The 11,283-nt window shown below is 39.5% G+C and overlaps 1 protein-coding gene across 1 annotated transcript in view; it reads right to left on the bottom strand.

Annotated features, from left to right (window-relative positions):
* Nucleotides 1-246: 246 nt before the first annotated feature.
* Nucleotides 247-11,283, bottom strand: part of pik3cb (phosphatidylinositol-4,5-bisphosphate 3-kinase, catalytic subunit beta) — a 146,576-nt gene continuing 135,539 nt past the window's right edge. The window contains 3 exon segments of the mRNA XM_034167844.1: nucleotides 247-944; nucleotides 7,517-7,649; nucleotides 10,388-10,533. Of these exon segments, the coding sequence (XP_034023735.1) occupies nucleotides 807-944; nucleotides 7,517-7,649; nucleotides 10,388-10,533 (417 nt within the window). The 3' untranslated portion in view covers nucleotides 247-806.

Raw genomic sequence — 11,283 nt, 5'->3', positions numbered from 1 at the left:
GTCGTCACCATTTCAGGACTAGTAGTCTGGCACGTAAATAGGCTATTGAGGAATACTTAAAAAAAAAAAAAAAAATATATATATATATATATATATATATATATATATACACACACACACACATACATACATACAATCTTACTGCAGTTTAGAGGCACACATTGAAGCAGCAGGAGGAAAATACCCCAATAACATGCCTCCTGAAGATGTTATGCACACATTGTGGTTATTTTACATCACGGGACAGGGGGGAATCAGATGCTTTTTCCTGCTGTACTGTGTCATTCAATACAGGACTGGATGCTCAGACTGTGCCTCTTCCAGGCCCAAATATGCAAACAGCTTCAAGTCCACAAGATGAAGTAGAACCACTCCAAAACATTTGTGCTTCGGCCCGCTACGTAGTGACGCTTCATTTCCAAAGGTTTAGAGTGGCCAGTTCCAGTCAATTCCTTTGGCTATTTACTCCATTAATATTGTGCAAAACATGCAACAACTTTATGCATCACGACTCCACATGAATCTCACATGACCAGGAATGTAGATTTCTTTCCAGGAGGTACACTGTCAGGCAAAGACTGGGACATATGAGTGCAAGGTATGAGAACTTTTTAGGAGAGTAGTTTTACTCCTTATGTACAGTACAGTGGGATGACTATTTTTTGGAGCATTCTACTCAATTTCCCTTCTTTAGGTAAAGGTGATGTTCACCCTGTCTCCTTGGCAGATCCTGCCCATTGCACTCTGTCCTACTACACCATGTCCACTTGGCATGTGACCGCTGACCTTAAAAGTTCAAAGCTACTCTAGGAGCGGTTGTCTTTGGCCACATTATGGGCCATCCAGTTGACTTTGGTTGTCCAGCTCTCCCGGAGGGCTTCGTCAAACTTATGGCGAAACTGCTTCAGTGCTTCATCGTCCGTCTTACCCAGAGCCAGAGAATCCTGAAAATGGAGGACATTTTGAAGTGAGGAACAAATCAGGGTCAAGCTTTTGATGCCAACACCAAAGCAAATAGTTATGAGAACCACCACGCGCTCCCCAAACCCCAACTGAAGTTAGCCTGTTAGCTTAGCTGGTTCAGACTGGAAGATGGGGGCATGTTTTGACTTTGTTTCTCATACACTGAGCTGCCCATGTTCCACCTCTTTATGCATTTATGGATTTGTTGTGACACACACACACACACACACACATACACACATATACACACACACACACATATACAAATAAACACTGCTACTATTTTGAATCCAACTTTAAATGGTTATTATTGTTAATAATAATAATGAATGTGTAATTTTGTGTTATATTAGTAACACTTGGCATATATGTTACACGGCCTACAAAACTAGTAAATGAAAAAAAGGAAAAATGAGAATAAAGTGACAATCAGAACTCCAGAAAATACATTGACTGTTGCATATGAATAAGGAGAAAATTCTTCTGAACGTTTTGGCTATATCTTAAAGGTGCTTACCAACGGAACCTTATTATTCCATAGGTGCTTCATGTGTAGGATAAGGTGACTTGTATTTGGTACTTAGTACTACAGTACTTAGTATTACACGTTTAGGATCATCTTTCACCTTCCACACTATAACATTTGCTCAATCATGTAATTTCCATGAAAAAATGGATACCACATTGCATCTTGGTGTGACATGTTGAAGCCCATGTGCGGCGTATTGAACAGAGCACTGCTTGACAGCAAATCAAGTTTGTTGAGTGCTGAAACCAAACTACACTGACCACTGCGAGTCAGTTTACCCATAATGCAGTTTGGCATCTGTGTGTGTTAATATGTTCAAAACTTCAGAATTAGTGCATTATTTTAAAATTAAAAGGTGTGTATATTTTCACTTTGTTCAAATGACAGAGTTGACATTAATGTCATTAAACTATCTGGATTAATTTGGTTTATAAATCAAAACCATAAGTCAAACCTGCTTTTCTTTTGAGGACTTCAGCCTCATGGCAGGACCGTTGTATGCTGTAAAGGGTAATGACTTTTGTTTTTTTCCCCCTGTAGCAGCTTGGCGACCTGGCCCCTTCTGCTGGGGTAGAGTTGAGCTCAGCTCCTCTTAACTGCCTCACTGCTGCAAAATATAGGTGTATGCAAATGTTTGGGCACCCCTGATGATTTCCATGATTTTCCTTTATAAATCATTGGTTGTTTGGATCAGCAATTTCAGTTAAATATATCATATAGCAGACAAACAGTGATATTTTAGAAGTGAAATGAAGTTCATAGGATTTACAGAATGTGTGCAATATTTCTTTAAACAAAATTAGGCAGGTGCATAAATTTGGGCACCCCAACAGAAAAAAAAAATAAAAATACATCAGTATTTAGTACATCCTCATTTTGCAGAAATAACAGCCTCTAAATCAATCACTCAATTTTTTTTTATATAGCGCCAAATCACAACAAACAGTTGCCCCAAGGCGCTTTATATTGTAAGGCAAGGCCATACAATAATTATGTAAAACCCCAACGGTCAAAACGACCCCCTGTGAGCAAGCACTTGGCTACAGTGGGAAGGAAAAACTCCCTTTTAACAGGAAGAAACCTCCAGCAGAACCAGGCTCAGGGAGGGGCAGTCTTCTGCTGGGACTGGTTGGGGCTGAGGGAGAGAACCAGGAAAAAGACAAGCAGAGATCGATCACTAATGATTAAATGCAGAGTGGTGCATACAGAGCAAAGAGAAAGAAACAGTGCATCATGGGAACCCCCCAGCAGTCTCATAACTAAGGGATGGTTCAGGGTCAACCGATCCAGCCCTAACTATAAGCTTTAGCAAAAAGGAAAGTTTTAAGCCTAATCTTAAAAGTAGAGAGGGTGTCTGTCTCCCTGATCTGAATTGGGAGCTGGTTCCACAGGAGAGGAGCCTGAAAGCTGAAGGCTCTGCCTCCCATTCTACTCTTACAAACCCTAGGAACTACAAGTAAGCCTGCAGTCTGAGAGCGAAGCGCTCTATTGGGGTGATATGGTACTACGAGGTCCCTAAGATAAGATGGGACCTGATTATTCAAAACCTTATAAGTAAGAAGAAGAATTTTAAATTCTATTCTAGAATTAACAGGAAGCCAATGAAGAGAGGCCAATATGGGTGAGATATGCTCTCTCCTTCTAGTCCCCGTTAGTACTCTAGCTGCAGCATTTTGAATTAACTTAAGGCTTTTTAGGGAACATTTAGGACAACCTGATAATAATGAATTACAATAGTCCAGCCTAGAGGAAATAAATGCATGAATTAGTTTTTCAGCATCACTCTGAGACAAGACCTTTCTAATTTTAGAGATATTGCGTAAATGCAAAAAAGCAGTCCTACATATTTGTTTAATATGCGCTTTGAATGACATATCCTGATCAAAAATGACTCCAAGATTTCTCACAGTATTACTAGAGGTCAGGGTAATGCCATCCAGAGTAAGGATCTGGTTAGACACCATGTTTCTAAGATTTGTGGGGCCAAGTACAATAACTTCAGTTTTATCCGAGTTTAAAAGCAGGAAATTAGAGGTCATCCATGTCTTTATGTCTGTAAGACAATCCTGCAGTTTAGCTGAGCAGCCTGGTAGGAATGGGGTCTAATAGACATGTTGATGGTTTGGATGAAGTAACTAATGAAAATAACTCAGACAGAACAATCTGAGAGAAAGAGTCTAACCAAATACCGGCATCACTGAAAGCAGCCAAAGATAACGATACGTCTTTGGGATGGTTATGAGTAATTTTTTCTGTAATAGTTAAAATTTTGTTAGCAAAGAAAGTCATGAAGTCATTACTAGTTAAAGTTAATGGAATACTCAGCTCAATAGAGCTCTGACTCTGTCAGCCTGGCTACAGTGCTGAAAAGAAACCTGGGGTTCTTATTTTCTTCAATTAGTGATGAGTAGAAAGATGTCCTAGCTTTACGGAGGGCTTTTTTTATAGAGCAACAGACTCTTTTTCCAGGCTAAGTGAAGATCTTCTAAATTAGTGAGACGCCATTTCCTCTCCAACTTACGGGTTATCTGCTTTAAGCTACGAGTTTGTGAGTTATACCACGGAGTCAGGCACTTCTGACTTAAAGCTCTCTTTTTCAGAGGAGCTACAGCATCCAAAGTTGTCTTCAATGAGGATGTAAAACTATTGACGAGATACTCTATCTCACAGAGTTTAGGTAGCTACTCTGCACTGTGTTGGTATATGGCATTAGAGAACATAAAGAAGGAATCATATCCTTAAACCTAGTTACAGTGCTTTCTGAAAGACTTCTAGTGTAATGAAACTTATTCCCCACTGCTGGGTAGTCCATCAGAGTAAATGTAAATGTTATTAAGAAATGATCAGACAGAAGGGAGTTTTCAGGGAATACTGTTAAGTCTTCTATTTCCATACCATAAGTCAGAACAAGATCTAAGATATGATTAAAGTGGTGGGTGGACTCATTTACTTTTTGAGCAAAGCCAATAGAGTCTAATAATAGATTAAATGCAGTGTTGAGGCTGTCATTCTCAGCATCTGTGTGGATGTTAAAATCGCCCACTATAATTATCTTATCTGAGCTAAGCACCAAGTCAGACAAAAGGTCTGAAAATTCACAGAGAAACTCACAGTAACAACCAGGTGGACGATAGATAATAACAAATAAAACTGGTTTTTGGGACTTCCAATTTGGATGGACAAGACTAAGAGTCAAGCTTTCAAATGAATTAAAGCTCTGTCTGGGTTTTTGATTAATTAATAAGCTGGAATGGAAGATTGCTGCTAATCCTCCACCTCGGCCCGTGCTACGAGCATTCTGACAGTTAGTGTGACTCGGGGGTGTTGACTCATTTAAACTAACATTCATCCTGCTGTAACCAGGTTTCTGTAAGGCAGAATAAATCAATATGTTGATCAATTATTATATCATTTACCAACAGGGACTTAGAAGAGAGAGACCTAATGTTTAATAGACCACATTTAACTGTTTTAGTCTGTGGTGCAGTTGAAGGTGCTATATTATTTTTTCTTTTTGAATTTTTTTGCTTAAATAGATTTTTACTGGTTGTTGGTGGTCTGGGAGCAGGCACCGTCTCTACGGGGATGGGGTAATGAGGGGATGGCAGGGGGAGAGAAGCTGCAGAGAGGTGTGTAAGACTACAACTCTGCTTCCTGGTCCCAACCCTGGATAGTCACGGTTTGGAGGATTTAAGAAAATTGGCCAGATTTCTAGAAATGAGAGCTGCTCCATCCAAAGTGGGATGGATGCCGTCTCTCCTAACAAGACCAGGTTTTCCCCAGAAGCTTTGCCAATTATCTATGAAGCCCACTCCTAAATGCTTCCAATAGCTTCCAATGAGAGTCTGGATTCTGGTTGCAGGTATTTTGGACCATTCTTCTTTACAAAACGTCTCAGGTTTGTTGGTTTCTGAGCATGGGCAGCCTGCTTAAAATCACACCATAGATTTTCAATAATATTCAGGTCAAGGGAATGAGATGGCCATTCAGAGTGTTGTACTTGTTCCTCTGGATGAACGCCTTAGTAGATTTTGAGCAGTGTTTAGGGTCATTGACTTGTTGAAAGATCCAGCCCCGGCACAACTTCAACTTTGGCATTGATTCATGAACATTGTTCTCAAGAATCTGCTGATATTGACTGGAATCCATGTGACCCTCAACTCTAACAAGATTCGTAGTACCTGCACTGGCCACACAGTCCCACTGCATGATGCAACCACCTCCAAATTTTACTGTAGTTAGCAAGTGTTTTTCTTGGAATGCTGTGTTCTTTTTCAGCCATGCATACCGCCCTTTGTTATGTCCAAAAAACTCAATTTTAGTTTCATCAGTCCACAGCACCTTATTCCAAAATGAAGCTGGCTTGTCCAAATGTGCTTCAGCATACCTCAAGCGACTCCATTTGTGGCGTGTATGCAGAAAAGACTTCCTCTGCATTACAGCATCTCCTTGTGCAAAGTGCGCTGTATAGTTGAATGATGCAGAGACACTATCTGCAGCAAGATCATGCTGTAGGTCCTTGGAGCAGGTCTGTGGGTTGACAATGACTGTTCTCACCATCCATTGCTTCAGCTTATATTTTTCTTGGCCTGCCACTTCGGGCCTTAATTAGTACTATGCCTGTGGTCTTCCATTTCCTCACTATGTTCCTCACAGTGGAAACTGACAGCTGAAATCTCAGCTAGCTTTTTGTATCTGTAGAAGAATTTTTAGGTCCATATTTGAACTGTGATGAACTGTCAAGTGTCCTGATCCGAACTGTATGTCCTCTGGTTGAACTAGCAGGTGTTCAACCCAAAAAAAGGGCTTTATTAGTCATTTAGTCTGTCAGGGGCTTTCCAAGGCCTTTTAGGTGCTTTCCCGCAGGCCACGTGCGGGGGCCTCAGGCCAGCTGCACGTGTGGCTGAGGCCACGTGCGGAGGGGGCCTCAGGCCAGCTGCACCTGTGGCTGAAGGTCTTTTAAAAAAATCAGTTGTAAATCCATGTTTTAATGGGAGCGTTTGTCACATTGAAATAATGGCCTAACACCTGCTTAGGGTTCACTAGAGGACGCTTCCAATAGAAAACCATGTCTTGGGAATGAAATAAATAAAAAAGTCGAAGGAGGAGCAATGCCCGCGGGTCTCCAATAAATAGACGAGCGCGGTTGTCATATTCAGTCTCTCTAGAGGACTCAGTTTGTCTAAGCTTTGTGTCGAAGGCTTAAATAAACTTAAAAACTCTGTGCATTTTATCTTGCTTAAGGCTGAATTATTCTAAAGTGTTGTGTCATTTTCTAGCATATCACTTGCAATTAGTTTGTGTTATCTAAAAGACGACATCCTGAGAAGACTAAAGACGAGCCGCGACAGTCCTTCCCCTAAACCAAGATGTTTAACAATCTTTGTTTTCAGGTCATTTGAGAGTTCTTTAGAGGCTCCCATGGTGCCACTCATTAGAAGAGATGGAAATAGGGGAAACATTTCCAAATGGCCACCTTAAATACCCTTTCTCATGATTGGATTCACCTGTGAAGTCAAGGGTCAATGAGCTTACCAAACCAATTTTATGTTCCAAATCAATAAAATGACAAAGGTGCCCAAATTTATGCACCTGCCCAATTTTGGTTAAATAATTATTGCACACGTGCTGTAAATCCTAGAAACTTCATTTCACTTCTCAAGTATCACTGTGTTTGTCTGCTATATATTTAACTTAAATTGCTGATCCAAACAACCAATGATTTATAAAGGAAAACCATGGAAATCATCAGGGGTGCCCAAACTTTTGCATACAACTGTACATAGCAGACAGGAGCCAACAGGGTTTATAAATGTTTTTCACTGTATGTAAAAAAAAAAAATAAAAAAATGTTAGCAGTCTAAAAGTTATCGGAAGCTAACTGGTCCGCTGATGGTTTTTGAAGTTAGCTGGAAAGCCAACTTCAACAATGCTTACAAAAAAGTTAGCTTTGATAATTAGCGGAACTGTGCCCACCACTGCTTTGATATGTATTTTTATGATGTTTACATGAACGTGTAATACCTTCAGATACTGGATGTCTTTCACCGATGTCAGTTCGGGCAGCCCGGCTGTGAGCATGAGGGCAAACAGTGTTATGAAGAGGTTCCCATTCTTCCTCAAGATTAGATAAGCATCCTCACAGTACTGACGGAAACTACAAGACCAACACAGATTCAGTTACAACTCATGCTTTTAACCATATAAATGCAGTTTGCATAGCTAATCAAAACTTTCACCAGTGCTATGTGAATTTAACACTTCCACACTCCAAGAAGTAAATAGATCTTTTCACAAATAATGTTCTTATCTGCTCCCACCACAAACAGTGTAACATGGTTTTAGGTAACACTTCAGACAATGGTAATATGATCTTATGTAAAAAGTACCTTCATGTTTATACCATGTTCAGAGTTCTGTACAAGCTACAGGGTGCAATTATCACATGGCCGCATGCCGCCAAGGACAATGAACCTCTATCCCCAAAGAGGGCAACGTTTTAATGAACCAGACCCACTGTGCAGCAACAAAACAAATTTCAAGTTTATTAATTTATATAGCACCAATTCATGATAAAATTGTCTCAAGGTGCTTCACACAAAAAACAATTAAAAATGTATTTGTGTCTAAACGCTAAAACCTTCAAAGTTAGTGCATTACTTTAAAACTAAAACATATAGCTGATATTTTTACTTTGTAAAATGACAGTGACATTAACTTCAATAACTTGTCCAGAATTTGTTTAAAATTTTAACCATAAGTCAAAACTGTATGCCTGTGCATGACTCCAGTAATACGCCAGTAGGTCTGTATGGTGTTACAAATAGTTTTTCTCCCTCCTTTCCTTTCTCTCTGGTCACCAGGTCTATTTTGCCTCGAGAAGGCTGATCTGAGAGAAGTGCTGACTTGTTGTGTCAGTAGCTGCCTGCCAGTGTACTGATGTCAATACTGAAAGTTATCGGTTTAGCTTTTATCTGTAACGTCCGCTAAATTTTTTAGGTTTATTGGTTTAGCTTTATGAAAGATAACTTTTCAGTTAGTGTATTAACAGTTATTGAAGCAAATGTTTTGGTTAGCTGTGCCCACCACTGTTTATTTGTTCACTGTGGTAGTAGTATTTTTGTCTATTTGTTGTGGACTATTTTTGTCTATTTGTTGTGAAAATTTTCTGTTTAATATATTATTATATTTGAATATGTCTTGATGCTTGCTGCAAATCAAATTTCCACTGAAGTTGAAGAAACTGAAGTTGGAGGAGACTGCAAAAAAGAGCAACCCTAACAAGACTGATTCCTGTGGGTAAAGCCAGTCCAGACTTGAATCAGAACGGATTCTCATTTTCTTTGACTCAGTTTTTAAGCTACAAAACTGAAGTAAAACATGAAATGAGCATCAATGACTGATAATGTTAAGCATTTTGAAAACTGCATATTGAAGGGGCGCACATTACAACTTTTGTGCAACAGCAGCTGCGTAACAATAGCTGTGCTATATTGGGATGTTCATTCACTGCTGATAATGGATGAAAAACACTTGTGTTTCACGATGCTCAGTGACTCACTGTGCACAGACTCACTGAAAAGTCCACCTACACAATCATCTTTCATGCACATAGCTGCAAAATGCTTTCCAGAATACTTCCATGTATCCTCTGTTTCTAACATCAAGCCATTTAGAGAAAGAATAAAATCTAATCTGCAAGATTAAAATATCACATCTATTCAGATTTAAACTAGGGTTATAATTTATTGGACATTTCTGAAACAACTGTCCCAAATGCTTATGGACCTGACTATAACTTAAAAGCATAAGGGCAAGCTGCTTTTCTGAGACAGTTTTAGTGTACTGTTGTCCTTCATATAGTTTTGCCTCATCTTCACTACTTTAAGTATAATTATTACTTTGGCAATTCTCAACCTTGAATGTGTTGTAATCTCCAAATCTCCAGAAAATTTACTGCCATACTCAATCTCATCAAGTGGATTATATACCATGATTATTTGGTGATGACACCATCAACATATCATTTCTAACTCCATCCCTCCAACATACATATTTTTCAAAAAGTAACTTGCTAAATTTGAAGCAGTCTGTCAATCAACTACCCATCCATTTTCTAAACCCCACTTATTCCAATTAAGGGTCATGTGGGGGGTGGTGGTGCTGGAGCTGTCCCAGCAGTCACTGGGTGCGAGACAGGGTACACCCTGGGCAGGCTGCCAGTCTATCGCAGGGCTGAAACAGCCATGCAGATTCCATGAATATGAAAATTAGTGGAGACATTTCAAAGATCCAGATCTTATGCTATATACATTCATATGCAGTGACATTAATGATGATGTTCAATTAACATCAATGTAAAGTGGATAACGATGCTGGAAAATGAGCCATAGTGCTTTAAGTGAACTTTGCAGTCAAAAGGCTTTCATCTGTGCCTGTGTCGCTACTGCCAGCTGGTGGTATATGAGAGCAGTGTGCCAAAAAAGTAAATAAAGTTATGCATAGGTGTTGGGGCTTGTCCCAGCAGTCATGGGCGAGTGGCGTATACAGGACTACATAGGGCCATAGAGATATCCATCTCTCTATATGTACATATGTATTGTATCACAAATTTCTGGAGGGTCTGACGTGCAGCAGCCATGACCTACTAATGAGTCTACACTGCCCTCTACTGGTAGTTCTGGTTACTTTTAGGCTAGTTCTTGTAGAATTTGCATAAAAGTTGGTGACAATTTCAAAACAGGCGATGTCAAATGAATGTTAAATATGTACAGTCTAATTAAACTATTACATAAACCGAGCTGTATTGTACCTATACTTGAAAATGAATAGTACTTGGCAATACATGAGAAAATATGTAAAACCAATGAATACATAAGGCAAATGGGAACAAACCTGCTAAATTTTTCAGTGTAACCCGTCTTGCCCTGCTGTATGACATGGATAAAGTCATGTGTGAGGATAAATGGCACACGCTCCCGTTTGATGCCAAACTTGGACTTGAAGTTGCCGAGGATGTGGCCAAAGTCTATGTGGAAGAGCTGACAAAAAAACATCCATTAGTATGCAATGTGGAAAAGGGAAAACCAAAAAGAGACCGATGCAGATATTACATATGCAGAGCACACTACAAGCACATTAAAGTTATGAACTATGAGGGGCGATTGAGATGTTTTGAGTCTGACCAAGAAAAAGTAGAGCATGGTTCTCACCCTTTTGCATTCTGAGAAGCCAACATTTCTCAACATTGCACCCAGTGAGTCAAAACAACATTCTTGAGAAATGTTAAAAAACGTTTTTTTACATGGCTCATCAGTTCCACTTAGTGCTTCATTGTAGTAGTAAAACTATAACACTCAGAGGAATATTAACTGAACAGACTGGTGGCTATGTTTTAGTTGTTACAAATAATAAATGTGAGTTCAATATTAAGAATATACTTTCTTTCAATCAACAGAATGTTCAGTATTTAATAGTCTATTTGAACGCAATAATTCAATGAATAGAATGTCTCATTCAACGAGGCACCAGCTTGGTGTGGGTGGGTGAAAGTGTCAGACTCCTCACCCTTCTGGGTGCAGGCCCTTATAAGTGCCTGTTAGCTGGATGAAAACACAGACAAGATGAGGAAAAAACATTTTCATGTGAAAAGCGCTACCTGAATGGCTGATAAGGAGCGTATCACATACACCAGCCATAAGACGCAACTTGTGTGCAGATGTGAAACAAAGGAGTGTGGAAAATATGCTTTTAAAATGTACACCGTGGTGCTGTTGACAAATGAACAGAAA

The sequence above is a fragment of the Thalassophryne amazonica genome, chromosome 4 (genome assembly GCF_902500255.1).
Source record: "Thalassophryne amazonica chromosome 4, fThaAma1.1, whole genome shotgun sequence".
NCBI lineage: Eukaryota > Metazoa > Chordata > Actinopteri > Batrachoidiformes > Batrachoididae > Thalassophryne > Thalassophryne amazonica.
Note: the sequence above shows the minus strand (reverse complement) of the source record. Positions and strands in the feature narration are given on the sequence as shown.